This window comes from Cervus canadensis, chromosome X (genome assembly GCF_019320065.1).
Source record: "Cervus canadensis isolate Bull #8, Minnesota chromosome X, ASM1932006v1, whole genome shotgun sequence".
Taxonomy (NCBI): domain Eukaryota; kingdom Metazoa; phylum Chordata; class Mammalia; order Artiodactyla; family Cervidae; genus Cervus; species Cervus canadensis.
This window is the reverse complement of record NC_057419.1, coordinates 139454067-139472975: the sequence shown is the minus strand read 5'-3', so window position 1 is coordinate 139472975 and position 18909 is coordinate 139454067. Positions and strand designations below refer to the sequence as shown.

General features: G+C 41.4%; 1 protein-coding gene and 1 non-coding gene across 2 annotated transcripts; both read left to right on the top strand.

The window, feature by feature from the left end:
- Positions 1-12813: 12813 nt before the first annotated feature.
- On the top strand, positions 12814-12920 carry LOC122436052. The gene has a single exon (XR_006267825.1). It is a non-coding gene; the product is annotated as a U6 spliceosomal RNA (small nuclear RNA).
- A 2663-nt stretch (positions 12921-15583) lies between these two features.
- Positions 15584-16849, top strand: LOC122435757 (probable histone-lysine N-methyltransferase PRDM7). The gene is made up of 3 exons (XM_043459854.1): positions 15584-15737; positions 16566-16663; positions 16761-16849. The coding sequence occupies exons 1-3, from the start codon at positions 15584-15586 to the stop codon at positions 16785-16787; spliced, it is 279 nt and encodes a 92-aa protein (XP_043315789.1). The 3' UTR covers positions 16788-16849.
- Positions 16850-18909: the final 2060 nt, after the last annotated feature.

The following is an 18909-nucleotide window of genomic DNA, read 5'->3' as shown; positions in this document are numbered from 1 at the left end:
ATTGTGTGCTCCACCTCAGTCCTCGTTTTTCCAATTGACTCATAGGGTCAACCAGCCTGAGGTGCACCCCTGGGGACAGTTTGTTGGCTTAGTGGGTCTTCCTTGGTTTCTTGTCAAGTGTTCACATCCTGGTGTCCACTTGTTGCTTACTCTCCCAGGGTCCATCACACTGCTGAACATTTTAAGAGGCAGAAAAAGCACACCGTAAACAAACCCAAAAGATGACTCTTAGAATTGTTAGAAGATCTTAAAACCTGATAGAAAAATGGGCAAGAGGCACGAGCCACCACTTTGTAAGAAAGATGTATCACTGGCCGTTAAATTTATGAAGACATGTTTAAAGTCAAGAGCAGCCAATTCACAAGAAGAATATGGAACTAGCCCAGAACCACGTTAAAATATATTAAATCTCAAAAAGGTAAGAAAAATCCTACTACAATTCCCTTGAGAACTGAAACGCAGGCAGAAGTGGCATTGATTTTAGTAATTGCAGACAGATATATTAAGATACTTGGAATAACTGTGTTTTGTGTGTTCTAAAAGTAAGGAGAGACATGGAAATCCTAAAAGACACCCCAATTGATCTTACTGATATGAAAAGCATAGTGTCAGATGAAGCCCATTTTAAGGGTTTCCTGATGGCTCAGACAGTAAAAACAAACAAACAAACAAAACAAAACAAAAAAAAAAACACACACGTGCAACATGGGAGAAAAGTATTCAATCCCTGGGTTGGGGAGATCCCCTGAGGGCGGAATGGCAGCCTGCTCCAGTATGCTTGCCTGGAGAATCACCATGGACAGAGAAGCCTGGCGGGCTACAGACCGTGGGGTCAAAAAGAGTTGGAGCCGGCTGAGTAAGGAAGCACAGTACAGCACAGCACAATGAATATTTGTGAAAGAAAGGCAGGTAGTGAGGAAAGAGGGAGAAAGGGAAACAAGGGAAATGAAAGGAAGGAAAGAAAATCCTCTGTAGCTGGTGAGAATAGAGCAACCAGAGATGTCCCCCAGCAGGACAGCACCACACATGTCCATCTGAGCAGTGTCAGACGGTTTGAAACAACTATCTCCAACTTTGGTCCCACTCCTTCAACCAAACTCATGTGCAGGGCTTACCACTAATAGGCTAATATTCATCATGGTTTCTCCTCAGTCAAATCGTGATTCACCCAGAAGTGTAAAAGACACGTGTGTCCCAATGTTCATCACAGCACTGCTTACAGTAGCCAGCGCATGGAAGCAACCTAGATGTCCATCAGCAGACAAAAGGCTAAGAAAGCTGTGGTACATAGACACAATGGAATATTGCTCAGCCATTAAAAAGAACACTTTTGAATCCATTCTAATGAGGTGGATGAAAGTGGAGCCTATTATACAGAGCGAAGTAAGTCAGAAAGAAAACCACCAGTACACTATACTAAGGCATATATATTGAAATTAGGAAGATGGAGTTGATAACCCTATATGGGAGACAGCAAAAGAGACACAGATTCACAGCAGAGTCTTTTGGACTCTGTGGGACACGGCGAGGGTGGGATGATCTGAGAGAACGGCATTGAAACATGTATATTATCATATGAGAAAGGGATAGCCAGTCCATGTTCGATGCATAAGACAGGGTGCACAGGGCTGGTGCAATGGGCTGACCCAGAGGGATGGGATGGGGAGGGAGGTGAGAAGGGGGATCAGGAAGGGGAACACATGTACACCCATGGCTGATTCCTGTCAATATGTGGCAAAAACAACCACAATATTGTAAAGTCATCACCCACCAATTAAAATAAATAAAATAAAATAAAATGCATTCCTTTCCCGAAAAGGGCCTAATCAGTATTGGCTTTTTGAGCTCAAAAACGCCATTCTTTTCCTTCCTTTCTTCCCTCTTTCAACCCCCCCCCACCTCTTTCCTTTTCTTTCTTATTATAGAAAATTTAAAGCTTGCTTTCCATTTATAGTTATGACAAAGTCCTGGCTCTATTCCCCATGTTGTACAATGCATCCCTGAACTCATCTTCCACCTAAATAACACTGCGTGCCTCCCACTCCCCCACCTCGGTATTGTCCCTTCCTCTTCCCCTCCCCGCTGGTATCCAGTAGATGCTTCTCTATATCTGTTTGCCTCCATTTTTATCATATACTTTACTTTGCAGTATCTTTAGATTTTAAAAGTTATATCACACAGTATTTGTCTACCTCTGTCTGAGTTATTTTACTCAATCTTCTACCTTCCATTTTGCTGCAAAGGTCAATATTCCATTCTTTTGATGGGGCATCGCTTTTGTATGCCTTTTTAACAAATGACACTGCCCCCACACACACGACACAGCTCCCCAGCTAAGTGTCCATCTCTGCACTCACACAGAGAAACACCAAGTCCTCTTCCTCTTCTCCCAAGGGAAGTGTGTCTTTGAAGCTCAGTCTGGAACCAGTTCTTCCCCCTACTTTCTGCCAACCTGGACCTTCTGGTCCCATCTCTAACTCCACAGAAGCCATCTCCCTCCCTCCTCACACATTTATCCCTGCCCTGCCCTCTCTGCCACCCAGTAACAGGGAACTGAGAAACAAACATAATTTCACATCAGGTTTATTTTATTTTATTTTTCTTATTACTGTATGCAGTTGTTATAATATTCAGCATCGGTACTGTAGACCATTACTCAGCGGAGAGACCCCTGAGAATTGCTGAGGTGTCTAGCCATGCCCCGAAGTCACTGGCTGTCCACTGGTCCAGCTGGAATGGCAGGGGTCTCCATGGTCTCTGGGAACTCCTCTGGTTCGTTCTGATTAACTGGAATGGCAGGGGTCTCCATGGTCTTTGGGACCTCCTCTGGTTCCTTCTGATTCAGCTTTTCATTCGCCTTGGAACTCTGGCTACAGAGCTTGGAGCATCTGATTTTCTTAAGCATTTTTGTGGTGGGAGGTTTCTGAGAAGTTCTCTTGGGAATCTTTCCAGAATGGGATTATTTACCCTCACGGTTACCCTGCCCACATGGAGAAATCAAGAGAGGGAGCAAAGAATGGCACTGGTTTAGGGAAGACTGTGAAGACAGGTGGGAACGATAGCTTCAGGAGAAAGGGTGTGGGCAGAGAAGGGTTATGTGCCAGGTAAGGACAGGGGAGGGTGTCTTTTCGGGTGGGGTTGATGGGCAAAAGGAGTATGGCTGGGTTCAGCTCACCTTGATATTTTTTGTGGCCCTCAATTGATAGGAGGTCTTCATCTTCTCCTGGGTAACAGGAGGTGGGTGTTCCATAACTACTCTGGAGCCTTGTGGTTTCCCAGTCACCTCTGTCATTTGGAGGACTCAGAGTGGTCTGTTCAGACGCCCTGAGCACCCCTATATATACCCGTCCCCATGGAGCCTCACCCTCATGCTTTATGAGGTCAGCATGTCTCTTCCCCAGCCAATGGTGGCCCTGGGTGAGCTTTGACATCACAAAGCCCCATCCTGACATGTCTAGCGGAGGATGGGGAGCAATTCAGATGATTTGCTCGGAGAAATGAGGCATTAGTAATGCCCTCAAGAGGCCTCCAAACTCACCTGCCACCCTCACCTCTGTGTCAACTCTGATGGGTCACACAGCAGGCAGAGTGCATCTCCTCCCAACCTTGCCCCACAGCCACACGCCTCAGGCATTCATTCTGTTCTCTGTCAGCTTTCACCATTATCTAGCTTTTCATATCTTGCCTAAACTCCCTCCATGACAACTAGGTTGTGATTACGTGTCTGTGGAAGCGAGAATCATGGCTCGTTCGTCCTGCAATGTGGTCTTAATGCACCTTGAAGTCCATTGAATTCTGGGCCAGCCAACAGAAAGCTTTCCATCCCGCCTCCTTGTCTCAGTGATCCAGGAGCTCGCTTCCCTTTTAAGGCCTCCAGTCGGAAACCCTTTTCTTCATGCTGTGAGAATGCAGTGAATACACTTGCCCTGGCTCCACACGGAGCTGTCTCGTTTGAAGTCTAGGACTCAGGGTCACCTCACTAGGAGTACTACCCAGGCTTGGTTTTGTACATGGTGTTGGGAATGGGGCAGAGAAATCCATGTTTCAGGTTGTGCTGGGGGATCCCATGCAGGAAATGCCCACCTGTGGCTGATTAGTATTTCCAGCAAGGGGTGGAGCTTGCCCAGAGCTGTGTGAGCCTTGTGTGCAAAGGTCTTCTCAGCATGTGCCCTCACAAATCTCTTTGCTCATCTTGTTTTCTTGCGGGAAGCTCGCTTGGAGCTTACCTCACAGCCAAAACCATGGTGGAATTCATTTCCATGAGCAGCTGCCACAAGCTTCTAGGTTCTTGGACAAAACACTGAGTCTTCCTGTCCTGTGCATCGAGTTCCCATGGTCTCTCATGGAGCTGGTTGGCTCTGAGGATAGTGGAATGGATTGTGTGCTCCACCTCAGTCCTCGTTTTTCCAATTGACTCGTAGGGTCAACCAGCCTGAGGGGCACCCCTGGGGACAGTTTGTTGGCTTAGTGGGTCTTCCTTGGTTTCCTGTCAAGTGTTCACATCCTGGTGTCCACTTGTTGCTTACTCACCCAGGGTCCATCACACTGCTGAACATTTTAAGAGGCAGAAAAAGCACACCGTAAACAAACCCAAAAGATGACTCTTAGAATTGTTAGAAGATCTTAAAACGTGATAGAAAAATGGGCAAGAGGCACGAGCCACCACTTTGTAAGAAAGATGTATCAGTGGCCGTTAAATTTATGAAAACATGTTTAAAGTCAGGAGCAGCCAATTCAAAAGAAGAATATGGAACTAGCCCAGAACCACGTTAAAATATATTAAATCTCAGAAAGGTAAGAAAAATCCTACTACAATTCCCTTGAAAACTGAAAAGCAGGCAGAAGTGGCATTGATTTTAGTAATTGCAGACAGATATATTAAGATACTTGGAATAACTGTGTTTTGTGTGTTCTAAAAGTAAGGAGAGACATGGAAATCCTAAAAGAGACCCCAATTGATCTTACTGATATGAAAAACATAGTGTCAGATGAAGCCCATTTTAAGGGTTTCCTGATGGCTCAGACAGTAAAAACAAACAAACAAACAAATAAACAAACAAGAAAAAAAACACACCTGCAACATGGGAGACCAGTATTCAATCCCTGGGTTGGGGAGATCCCCTGAGGGCGGAATGGCAGCCTGCTCCAGTATGCTTGCCTGGAGAATCACCATGGACAGAGAAGCCTGGCAGGCTACAGACCATGGGGTCAAAAAGAGTTGGAGCCGGCTGAGTAAGGAAGCACAGCACAGCACAGCACAATGAATATTTGTGAAAGAAAGGCAGGTAGTGAGGAAAGAGGGAGAAAGGGAAACAAGGGTATTGAAAGGAAGGAAAGAAAATCCTCCGTTGTTGGTGAGAATAGAGCAACCAGAGATGTCCCCCAGGAGGACAGCACCACACATGACCATCTGAGCAGTCTCAGACGGTTTGAAACAACTATCTCCAACTTTGGTCCCACTCCTTCAACCAAACTCATGTGCAGGGCTTACCACTAACAGGCTAACAGTCATCATGGTTTCTCCTCAGTCAAATCGTGATTCACCCAGAAGTGAAAAAGACACGTGTGTCCCAATGTTCATCACAGCACTGTTTATAGTAGCCAGGTTATGGAAGCAACCTAGATGTCCATCAGCAGACCAAAGGGTAAGAAAGCTGTGGTACATAGACACAATGGAATATTGCTCAGCCATTAAAAAGAACACTTTTGAATCCATTCTAATGAGGTGGATGAAAGTGGAGCCTATTATACAGAGCGAAGTAAGTCAGAAAGAAAAGCACCAGTACACTATACTAAGGCATATATATTGAATTTCAGAAGATGGAGATGATAACCCTATATGGGAGACAGCAAAAGATACACAGATTCACAGAACAGTCTTTTGGACTCTGTGGGACACGGCGAGGGTGGGATGATCTGAGAGAACTGCACTGAAACATGTATACTATCATATGTGAAAGTGATAGCTAGTCCATGTTGGATACATAAGACAGGGTGCACAGGGCTGGTGCAATGGGCTGACCCAAAAGGATTTGATGGGGAGGGACGTGAGAGGGGGGATCAGGATGGGGAACACATGTACAGCCATGGTTGATTCCTGTCAATATGTGGCAAAAACAACCACAATATTGTAAAGTAATTACCCACAAATTAAAATAAATGAAATAAAATAAAATAAAATACATTCCTTTGCCCAAAAGGGCCTAATCAGTATTGGCTTTTTGAGCTCCGAAAAGGCCATTCTTTTCCTTCCTTTCTTCCCTCTTTCCTCCCCCCTCTTTCTTTCCTTTTCTTTCTTATTATATAAAAGTTAAAGCTTGCTTTCCATTTATAGTTATGACAAAGTCCTGGCTCTATTCCCCATGTTGTACAATGCGTCCCTGAACTCATCTTCCACCTAACTAACACTGCGTGCCTCCCACTCCCCCACCTTGGTATTGCCCCTTCCTCTTCCCCTCCCCGCTGGTAACCAGTAAATGCTTCTCTATATCTGTTTGCCTCCTTTTTTATCATATACTCTACTTTGCGGTACCTTTAGATTTTATAAGTAATATCATACAGTATTTGTCTACCTCTGTCTGAGTTATTTTACTCAATATTCTACCTTCCATGTTACTGCAAGTGTCAATATTCCATTCTTTGAATGGGGCATCACTTTTGTATGCCTCTTTAACAAATGGCACTGGCCCCCCACACACGACACAGCTCCCCAGCTAAGTGTCCATCTCTGCACTCACACAGAGAAACACCAAGTCTTCTTCCTCTCTTCCCATGGGAAGTGTGTCTTTGAAGCTCAGTCTGGAACCAGTTCTTCCCCCTACTTTCTGCCAACCTGGACCTTCTGGTCCCATCTCCAACTCCACAGAAGCCATCTCACTCCCTCCTTACACATTTGTCCCTTCCCTGCCCTCTCTTCCTCCCAGTATCAGGGAACTGAGAGACAAACATAATTTCACATCAGGTTTATTTTATTTTATTTTTCTTATTACTGTATGCAGTTGTAATATTCAGCATCGGTACTGTAGGCCAGTACTCAGCGGAGAGACCCCTGAGAATTTCTGACAGCCATGTCCCGAAGTCACTGGCTGTCCACTGGTCCAGCTGGAATGGCAGGGGTCTCCATGGTCTCTGGGAACTCCTCTGGTTCGTTCTGATTAACTGGAATGGCAGGGGTCTCCATGGTCTCTGGGACCTCCTCTGATTCATTCTGATTAGCTGGAAATGCAGGGGTCTCCATGGTCCCTAGGACCTCCTCTGGTTCTTTTGATTAGCTTGAATGGCAGGGGTCTCCATGGTGTCTGGGACCTCCTCTGGTTACTTCTGATTAACTGGAATGGCAGGGGTCTCCATGGTCTCTGAGACCTCCTCTGGTTCATTCTGATTAGCTGGAAATGCAGATGTCTCCATGGTCCCTACGACCTCCTCTGGTTCTTCTGATTAGCTCGAATGGCAGGGGTCTCCATGGGGTCTGGGACCTCCTCTGGTTACTTCTGATTAACTGGAATGGCAGGGGTCTCCATGGTCTCTGGCACCTTCTCTTGTTCCTTCTGATTCAGCTGTTCATTCGCCTTAGAACTCTGGCTACAGAGCTTTGAGCATCTGATTTTCTTAAGCATTTTTGTGGTGGGAGGTTTCTGAGAAGTTCTCTTGGGAATCTTTCCGGAATGGGATTGTTCACCCTCACGGTTACCCTGCCCACATGGAGAAGCATGTCATGTGGATTTCCCTGCCAGGACTGTGGTATTTATTGTTCCTTCTGCTTGGGATGCTCTTCCCTTAGGTATCAATACGGCCTGCTCCCTCACTTCCTCCAGATCTCTGCTTAATTGCCATCTTTCAGGGAGTCTTTCCCTCATTATCTTGAGTAAAAGAATGACATCATACCTACACACACCCTTTCCGTGATCTAGCAACTCATGTCCATTGAGTCTGTGATGCCATCCAACCATCTCATCCTCTGTCATCCCTTCTCCCCCATCTTTGATGTGCATTTCTCTAATAATTACTGATGTTGAGCATTTTTCATCTGTTTTTTAGCCACTTGTATGTCTTCTTTGGAGAAATGTCTGTTTAGATCTGCCCATTTTTCATTGAGTTTTTTTTTTTCTTTTTTGGATACTGGCCTACATAAGCCCTTTGTATATTTTGGAGAATAATGCCTTGGCAACTAATGAGGTTTGTGACATTACACAGGAGGCAGTGATCAAGACCATACCCAAGGAAAACAAATGCAAAAAGGCAAAATGGTTCTCTGGGGAGGCCTTACAAATAGCAGAGAAAAGAAGGGAAGCTAAAGTCAAAGGAGAAAAGGAAAGGTATACCCATTTAAATGCAGAATTCCAAAGAATAGCAGGGAGAGATAAGAAGCCCTTCCTCAGCGATCAATGCAAAGAAATAGAGGGAAAAATAGAATGGGAAAGACTAGAGATCTCTTCAAGAAAATTCGAGATACCAAGGGAACATTTCATGCAAAGATGAGCACAATAAAAAACAGAAAAGGGATGGACTAACAGAAGCAGAAGATATTAAGAAGAGGTGGCAGAAATAAACAGAAGAACTGTACAAAAAAGATCTTCATGACCCAGATAATAATAATGGTGTGATCACTCACCTAGAGCCAGGCATCCTGGAATCTAAAATCGAGTGGGCCTTAGGAACCATCACTACGAACAAAGTTAGTGGAGGTGAAGGAATTCCAGTTGAACTATTTCAAATCGTAAAAGATGATGCTGTGAAAGTGTTGCACTCAATATGTCAGCAATTTAGAAAACTCAGCAGTGGCCAGAGGACTGGAAAAGGCCAGTTTTCATTCCAATCCCAAAGAAAGGCAATGCCAAAGAATGCTTAAACTACCACACAATTGCACTCATCTCACATGCTCATAAAGTAATGCTCAAAGTTCTCCAAGTCAGGCTTGAGCATTACGTGAAGCGTGAACTTCCAGATGTCCAAGCTGGTTTTAGAAAAGGCAGAGAAACCAGAGATCACATTGCCAATACCCACTGGATCCTCGAAAAAGCAAGAGAGTTCCAGAAAAACATCTATTTCTGCTTTATTTACTATGCCAAAGGCTTTGACTATGTGGATGACAATAAACTGTGGAAATTCTGAAAGAGATGGGTACCAGACCACAAGACCTGCCTCTTGAGAAACCTGTATGCAGGTCAGGAAGCAACAGGTAGAACTGGACATGGAACAACAGACTGGTTCCAAATAGGGAAAAGAGTACGTCAAGGTTGTATATTGTCACTCTGGTTATTTAACTTATATGCAGAGTACATCATGAGAAACGCTAGGCTGGAATGAGCACAATCTGGAATCAAGACTGCTGGGAGAAATATCAATGAACTCAGATATGCAGAAGACACCACCCTCATGGCAGAACATGAAGAAGAGCTAAAGAGCCTCTTGATGAAACTGAAAGAGGAGAGTGAAAAGTTGGCTGAAAGCTCAACATTCAGAAAACTAAGATCATGGCATCTGGTCCCATCACTTCATGGCAAATAGATGGGGAAACAGTGGCTAACTCTATTTTTGGGGGCTCCAAAATCACTGCATGTGGTCACTGCAGCCATGAAATTAAAAGACACCTACTCCTTGGAAGAAAGGTTATGACCAACCTTGACAGCATATTAAAAAGCAGAGACATTACATTGTCAACAAAGGTCCATCTAGTCAAGGCTATATTTTTACTGGTAGTCATGTATGGATGTGAGATTTGGACTATAAAGAAAGGCGAGCCCTGAAGAATTGGTGCTTTTGAACTGTGGTGTTGGAGAAGACTCTTGAGAGTCCCTTGGACTGCAAGGAGATCCAACCAGTCCATCCTAAGGGAGATCAGTCCTTGGTGTTCATCAGAAGGACTGATGTTGAAACTGAAACTCCAGTGCTTTGGCCACCTGATGTGTAGAGCTGACTCCTTTGTAAAGACACTGATGCTGGGAAAGGTTGAGGGCAGGAGGAGAAGCGGATGACAGAGGATGAGATGGTTGGATGGCATCTCCAACTCCGTGGACATGAGTTTGGGTAAACTCTGGGAGTTGGTGATGGACAGGGAGGCCTGGCATGCTGTGGTTCACAGCGTCGCAGAGACAGTCATGACTGAGTGACTGAACTGAACTGAACTGAACTGAACACAACATTGTAAATCAACTATACTTCAATTAAAAAGTAGCATGACTGAAAAAAAAGACTGGTATATTTCATTGTGTCCTCTGCATCAGCAGGCAGATTCTCATTCACTGTGCCACCATCTATTCCCTTAGGTTATTAAAACTAGTGTAAGAGACATCAAAACCATAGGTTTTGACATGAAGAGAGATACTTCATAGGGAATACATGCCCCATGGTTCACCATGCCTCTACAGAACTTTACTGACCTTCTTAACAATTTCTGAGTGTAGAGTACACTCTTGCTAACTATGTACACATTGCTCTACAACAAATCTGTAGAAAATTTTCATCTTGCATGATTGAAGCCCTATACCCATTGAGCAACAATTCTCCAATCCTTCCTCCTCACAGACCTTGGCAACCAGAATTATATTTTCTGTTTCCATGGATTTGATTACTGTAGATACTTTATAAAAGTGGAATCATGCAATGTTTGTCATTTTTAATGGGTTCATTTCACTTAGCATAATATCATCAAGGCCCATCCTTGATGTAGCATATGACAAAATTCTTTTTTAGGGCTTCAATACATTCCATTGTGTGCATGTGTATATAATATATATATAAGGTATATATAATCTTTATCTGTTTATCCACCAATGAACATTTAGACTGCTTTCACTTCTTGCCAATTGGGAATAATGCTGCAATGACCATAGATGTGCACACTATATATTCAAGATCTCACTTTCAATTTTTATGGAAATATACTCTAGCGTTGGATTGCTAGATCATACAGCAGTTCCAATTTTCTGAGGAAACTCCATACTCTTTTCTATAAAGGTTGCAACATTTTACATTTCCAACAAAAGTGTATAAGTGTTCCGATTTCTCCATATCCTTACCAAACTTGCTATTGTCTTTTTATGCATATTGGCCATCACAGAAGATATGAGATAATTTATGGTGTGGTTTAAATTTGTATTCCCCTATTGATTAGTAATATTGAGCATCGTTTCATATGTTTGTTGGCCATTTGTGTATCTTCTTTGGAGAAAAGTCTGTTCAGTTCCTTCTCCCACTGGGTTAGTCAGCTCAGGCTGCCATAACAAAACAGACTGCATGGCTTAAACCACAGAATTTGTTTTCTTCCAATGCTGGAGCATGGAAGTTTGACATCAGGGTGCCATCGTGATCAATCTGGTTCTTATCCTGGCTTAAAGGTAGCCTTCATATTGGTGTATGCTTATCAACCCCTTATCAGATACATATTGTACAAATATTTTCTGCAGTCCTGTAGGTGGTCTGTTCACTCCTTTCCTTTGTTTCACTCTGTTCCTCTTGTTTCACTCTGTGTCTTTTGCTGCACAGAGGTTTTAAGGTTAATGAAGTCTCATTTGTCTATTTTTACTTTGTTACTACTTGTGCACTTGGTGCCAGATCTAAGGAATCGTTGCTGATTCAATATCATGAAGCTTCACCTTTATTTTCTTCTAAGAGTCTTATCAAGTCTTACATTTAGGTCTTTAATCCAGTCTGAATTGATTTTTCTTCATGATATAAAATCTTCATTATTTTGCATATGGATAGTTTGTTTCCCCAGGACCATTCATTACAGGGATTAAACTTTCCCTGATGTCTTGACACCTTTGATGAAGATCATTAGACCATGTATCCAAGAGTTTACTTCTGGCTGTCTATTCTGTTCCACTGATTGGTATATCTGTCTTTATGCCAGTGGGCTTCCTCAGTGGCTCAGCAGGTGAAGAATCTGCCTTCAATGCAGGAGACACAGGAGATGTGGGCTCAATCCATGAGTTAAGACGATCGCCTGGAGAAGGAAATGGCAACCCCCTCCAGTATTCTTGCCTGAGAAATCCCCTGGACAGAGGAGCCTGGTGGGCTACAGTCAAAAAGGTTGCAAGGAGTCAACACGACTGAGTGACTAAGCATGCACTTTATGCCGAAACTACACTCTTTTGGTTACTGTACCTTTGTAATATGTTCTGAAATCAGAGGCCTCCAGCTTTGCTGTTCTAAGTTTGTTTTGCCTATTTGGAGTTCTCTGAGATTCCGTATTAACTGTAGGATAGATTTTCTATATCTGAAAAAAATTCCATTTGGATTTTAATAGGAACTGTATTGAAGCTTTAAATTGCTTTGGGTAGTATGAACAGCTTAATAACATTGTCTCCACATCCATAACCGTGAGACACCTTTCTACTTAACTTGTGTCAGATTCCTTTCAGTAATACTTTGTAATTTTCAGTGTATAAGTCTTTTATCTCCAGAAGGTCACTCCCGATTATTTCATTCTTTTTGATACTATTATAAATAAGGTTATCAGGGTTTCTCTGGTGGTCCAGTGGCTCAGACTCCACAGTCCCCATGCAGAGAACTTGGGTTTAATCCCTGGTCTGGGAACTAGATCCCACATGCTGCATCAAAGACCTGGCACCAATAAATAAACAAAAATAATTTTTTAAAAATTTAAACTCAGCTCCTGACTATAGCTTTAAAAAATAAAAAATAGATAGAATTATTTTCTTATTTTCCTTTTTGGAATGGTCATTGTTCATGCATGGAAAGATATTTGCATGTTGATTTTGTATTGTGCAACTTTCTGTGCAGGTTTTTGTGTGTGTGTGTGTGTGTGTGTGGAATTGTAAAGATTTTCTGCACATAAAATCATGCCCTCTGGTGCTCGCTTCGGCAGCACATATACTAAAATTGGAACGATACAGAGAAGATTAGCATGGCCCCTGTGCAAGGATGACACGCAAGTTCGTGAAGCGTTCCATATTTTTTAGAAAAAAAAAGAAAAAAAAATCATGCCCTCTGTGAACAGACATAATTTTACTTCTTTCTTTCCAAATGGAAGCCTTTGGTTTCCTTTTCTAATCTAATGCCCTGGCTAGGACTTCTAATATTATGTTGAATAGAAGTGTTGAGAGTGGGCATCCTTGCCTTTTTTTTCTTGATCTTAGAAGTTTTCAGCTTTTCACTGATTACTATGATGTTAGAGATAGACTTTTCATATATGATCTTTATTATATTGCAGTCATTTCCTTCTGTTTCTACTTTGTTGAGTATTTTTGTCATGAAAGGCCAGTAAATTTGTTAGATACTTTATTGACATAAGATGGAGCACAGATGAAGTTTCATTTTTTTTTTAATTTTGAGATAATTATGTAATGCTCCCATTGGAAGCATAGGAGTTGATGATACAGAAATCACTTTCCATTCCTCCTTTGGTAATCCTTGTCCTTGTCACTCTCTGGCTCAGAATCCTGTGCCCATAATTAGAATGTCCAGCCAAAACACTGATTCTCATCATTTTTTAGGTAAATGTTCTTGGATGCCCTTCAGAGTGGAGCACAGCAAACACCAGAAGGTGAGGATTTCCTAGATCCTGTTGACAAAAATCCTCCTCATGGATCCAGTCCCAGGTGAGGATAGGAGAAAACACAGAGATCCTGGAGACTGCTGCCTTCCTGTCCTGAATCTTGAGCACAATGTCTGATATCATCACCATCTTTATAGTTAGTAAGAACAGCAACGATAGTAGGCTGTTCTATTGTTACGTTATTTTCACAATATTTCAGACTTTAAGTATTTTATGTGAATAAACTTACTTAAAAATTAAAACAATCCTACAGTACCTCTAAATAGGTATATAGCTATCACCATTATAGATCATGAAATTGAGGTAAAAAAATGTTTAATTATGTATCACTGGTAGTGCAATCTAATCCAAAGCCCCTTCTCCTAACTGGTTGACACTTCCACAGTTCTATAAAGTTTATTCATATATCTTATTTATACATCTGTATATCATTCATCTGAGAGATGTTTTCAACCTCAGTTCTTTTGTGCTGTGCTAGTGAGGGATATGCTAAGACATCTAACTAAGGGAAGCTTAAGGATGTGTTGGGCCGTTTGTAAAGTGGACGGTCCAAGATGAAGAAGCTTAAGGACATGCTGGACAGTTTGTAGAGTGGATGGTCCAAGATAAAGAAGGTGACATGATCCCTACCTCACAGCCTCCCACTCCAATAAGAGGAAGCAACTCGCAGCTCTGACAAGCCTCAGGTTTATGACTAAAAACAACAAATAAGAAAATAACTGAAGGACTTCACATAGGTTACCTGCTTTTGAGTAGAAACTCATCATCTGGACATGAATTTAAATGCTCATTCTTATAGGAGGAAGTAACAAGTCCTTCCTCTGAGCTCTGATTAGACAACTCTCCTGTTTGGAATCATCTGTTTAGCCTGCCCCTGTGTTGTGAGCTTTGAGAGCTAGCCCATATCCATTAATTCTCAGAAGTCCAGGTCCAGCTCAAAGTCCCTGAGGGCCCCCTAAATGTTTTGTGAATGAGTGACTCCACATTTAAACATTCATCTAGGAATAAGAAGGTCAAGGAATGCTGAAGATAGTATTTAGTACAGTTTTAGTATATATGTATATATTCATTTAATTAATTATTAAATTATATTTAATTATTAAATTATTATAAATTAATTATTTAAATTATAATGGTTAATTATTACAATTAACAATTAATATTAACTTTAAAATAATGTGACTATAATTAAAAATAATTATACACTATAATATAGTATACTTAATTAATATTAATTAATAAATACAATCAATTATAATTAATAACCACTACTTATTAAATTATATTGTTAATTACATTTATTAATATATAATATATATGTTTTTATTTTAGTATATATTTATATTTAGTATATATTCACATATAGAGGCAGTTGAGGGGAAATATTGATGGGAAGGGCGTAGGCTCAAATTCACACTGTATTAAATAGCTCACACAACGATTTGTTGAATGTTATTACATTTCATGTTCACTATAACATTAAGAATTAGAATATATACCAACTTATGGATCAGAAAACTGAGGAGAACCAACTAGTCGTAAAGCCTTGTTCAAGCAGATTTGATGAGGCCAGCTACTTTAATTCCGAACATTGTCTCTAAGAGGACATGGCAACCTGCAACCTTCAGCTCCTTTTCTTTATTGTCTAAATGAGTTTCTGCTGATTGTCTTTTCTCTTCTCAATCTCACTGCTTTGTCACCTTATTTTCCAGATGTGTTTTGTCCCCTCTGTAATTATCCATAGTTCCTGTTCCATCAAAGCTCCAATAATTAATAGAAAATCCACCAGATTTCTCTATAAACCCTTACCTCCAGCTATTCTCCCTGCCTTGCTCTCACTTTTATGCAGAAAGTTGAAGGGAAAGAACCTTAAGATATGAATTCTTGTTTTGATTCACTACCCACTTAGGTCCTTGTTTTACACTCTAGTCTTCAGACCACACCCTCCACCAGCTATTTCCAAGAATTTTCAAAGTATTAACTAAAGTCATGCATGTGAAAACACTTCATACAGGCCTAAAGAACTAAAGAAATGCATGTTGTCTTTTACTCACACAGAAGGCAATGTCCAGAGGACCATTAAATAAGGTTTCTAGTTTGAAAGAATTGCCGGGAGCAGCAAAATTGCTGAAGACGAGTAGCTCCAAGCAGGCTCAGAAACCAGTACCCCCTCCCAGAGAAGCAAGGACCCCTGGACAGCACCCCAGACAAAAAGTCGGTAAGAGAAAATTTGGGGAGTTCCTCTAATTAGTTCCTCTAATCCCTGTAGGAAAGCTAATAAGTATGGCCTAGGTGTGTGGCATGGACTTTGGGTAGGCGTGGCTTTAAGCTGGACTGATCTGAGACGTGAAGTTAGCACTGGGGCCTTGGGAAAATCTTATACATTTTCTGCAGTCCTGACTGCTTCTCTGTAAAATGAAGATAAGAATACATAGCTCATACAGTGTTTGAAAGCATTATATTAAATGCAAAAGTGCTGACACCTACAAGTAGTTCAATAAATCCAGTTGTGATAATAGGGACCATAGTGTGTTAGTGTTTATGTCCAGACCTCTGCTTAATCCCTCACGTGTCATGTGCCCTTAACGTTTATTTTCTGAGTAGATGTTTCAGTGAACTATTTTCTAAGTAAGAAGGTTGGGGAATTAAACCTACTAACAGGAAGTGCAGGAAGCTAACACTGAACTGGGCAGCTGTGGTCAGTGTGGAGCCTCAGTCTCCTGAACCAGTAGTTAAAGACAGAACAAAGTATAAAGAAGGGACTTCCTGGTGGGTAAGTGGTTAAGGCTCCATGCTTCCACTGCAGGAGGTGTGGGTTCCATCCCTGGTCAGGAAACTAAGATCCCACAAGCCATGCAGTGTGGCCAATAGATAAATAAGGTAAAACTAAAACATAAAATACAAAAGTAAAAGTTTGAAAAATAAATGTGAAAAAAGTTTTAACAGTGTATAGATGGACAAGTACGAGATCTCACACTTTCTGATAAAACAAGTACTAACTCTCCAGACCCCACCAGCCTTGCTTTGCTTCTGTTCTCCATTGTAGAACTCAGAAGAAAGGAGACTGGAGTAAAGAGGTACAGTCTACAAAAAAGGGCCATGTGTACCAAGAGGTCAGCGAGCCCCAGGATGACAACTACCTCTGTGAGTGACCCCTGTGGCCCACTCACAGAGAAGGGGTTATGAGGGCTTGGTACAATAACCTCACCTCACCAATCATCCCCTTCCTCTATGATTTCAGGTACAGGAACGAGGCCAAATGCTGTGAGTACCCCAGGTCGTTCAGAAGGTCTTTACGACCAGCAACATCTCATACATATACTGGGTGTGATGTCATACATACAATCATTGTGATATCATCAATACAGTGAGTGTGATGACAAAGATACAGTGGATGCGATGTTATATAGAGTGAGTACAATGTCATGAATAGAGTGGATGCCATGTCATAATTATTGTGGTTTGATGCCATAAAAACTGGATGTGATGCTTGTAAAGTTCATATGCTTTAATATATATGCACAGTGTGATGTCACATATACAGAGGGTGTGATATTATTAATAGAGTGGGAGTGATGACACAGATACAGTGGATATGATGTCATATACAGTGGCTGTGATGTCATAAATACTGAGGAATGATGCCATAAAGGGTGGATGTGATGTCTTTTATAGTGCATATGATGTCATACATACACAGTTGATGTCTTACATACTTGGTGTGATGTCATCAATACAGTGGGTGTGATGAGACAGATTCAGTGGAGGCAATGTCAGATATAGTGGGTAATATGTGAGATATAGTGGTTTTGATATCATAGACTGGTGTGATATCATAAATAGAGGATGTGATATCATATGTAGTGCATATGATGTCATACATATAGTGGCTGTGATGTCATACATACACTGGGTTTGATAAAATTGACACATTGGGTGTGATGACACAGATACAGTGGATGTGATGTCAGACATAGTGGCTGTGATATTACACAATGGTTGTGTTGTCATAACACTGTGTGATGCCATATAAAGTGGATATGTCATAAACATAGAGTGTGTGATGTCATAGATACAGTCATTGTGCGATGTCACACATATAGTGAATGTGATATCATACACAGTAGATGATATGTCATATATAGTGTGTGTGATGTCATGAATACAGTGCATGTGATGTCATAAATACTAAGGATTGTCATAAAGTGTGGATATGATGTCATGTATAGTGCATATGATGGCATACATATGCCAACTGTGATGTCTTACATAATTGGTGTGATGTCTTCAACACAGTGGGTGTGATGACATATACAGTGGATGTGACGGCAGATATAAAGGGTTTCAAGTCAGATATAGAGCTTGTGTTGTCATACACACACTGTGTGTGACATCATATATAGTGGATATGATGTCATAAACATAGTGGGTGTCATGACATACAAACAATGGTATGATGTCATCAAGAGTGGATGTGATGTCATATACAGTGCCTATGGTGTCATACATGCAGTGGGTGTGATTTCATACATACATAGGGTGTGATATCATCAATCAAGTGGGTGTGATTACACAGATACAGTGGGTGTGATGTCAGATACAGTGGTTGTGTTGTCATTCATACACCATGTGAGATGTCACATATACTGAATATGATGTCATAAACATAGTAGGTGTCCTGTCATAGATACAGTGGCTGTGATGTCACAAGTATAGTTTATGTGATGTCATATACAGTGGATGTGATGTCAAATACAGTGGGCGTGATGTCATGAATAGAGCGGACGTGATGTCATAAATACAGTCTTGTGATGTCATAAAGAGTGGGTGTGATGTCATATAGAATTCATATGATGTCATACATATAGTAGGTTTGATGTCACACATATAGTAGGTGTGGTATAATCAATACACTGTAAGTAATGACACAGCTACAGTGGATCGATGTCAGATATACTGTGTGTGATGACATGAATACAGTGGGTGTGATGTCATAGAGTGGTGTGATATCATAAAGAGTGGATGTGGTGTCATATGTAGTTCATATGATGTCATACATATTGTGGCTGTGATATCATACATACAATGGGGGTTATATGATCGATAATCTGGGTGTGATGACACAGATACAGTGGATGTGCTGTCAGATATACTGGGTGTGATGTGAGATATAGTAGCTTTGATGTCATGAATAGAGTGTTGTGATGTCATAAAGCGTGGATGTGATGTCATATATAGTGCATATTGTGCCATACATATAGTATGTGTGATGTCATACACACCGTGTGTGTTATATCATTGATACAGTGGGTGTGATCACACAGATACAGATATGGAGGGTGTGATGTCAGATATAGTGGTTGTATTGTCTTAACACAGTGCATTTGATG

What these genes read in the sequence shown, in the direction of transcription:
- LOC122435757 (XM_043459854.1), top strand. Translation starts at nt 15,584, where the DNA reads ATGTCCAGAGGACCATTAAATAAGGTTTCTAGTTTGAAAGAATTGCCG. An exon ending in GCACCCCAGACAAAAAGTCG is followed by an intron (nt 15,738 to 16,565) that starts GTAAGAGAAAAT and finishes TCTCCATTGTAG; the next exon opens with AACTCAGAAGAAAGGAGACT. An exon ending in CCAGGATGACAACTACCTCT is followed by an intron (nt 16,664 to 16,760) that starts GTGAGTGACCCC and finishes CTATGATTTCAG; the next exon opens with GTACAGGAACGAGGCCAAAT.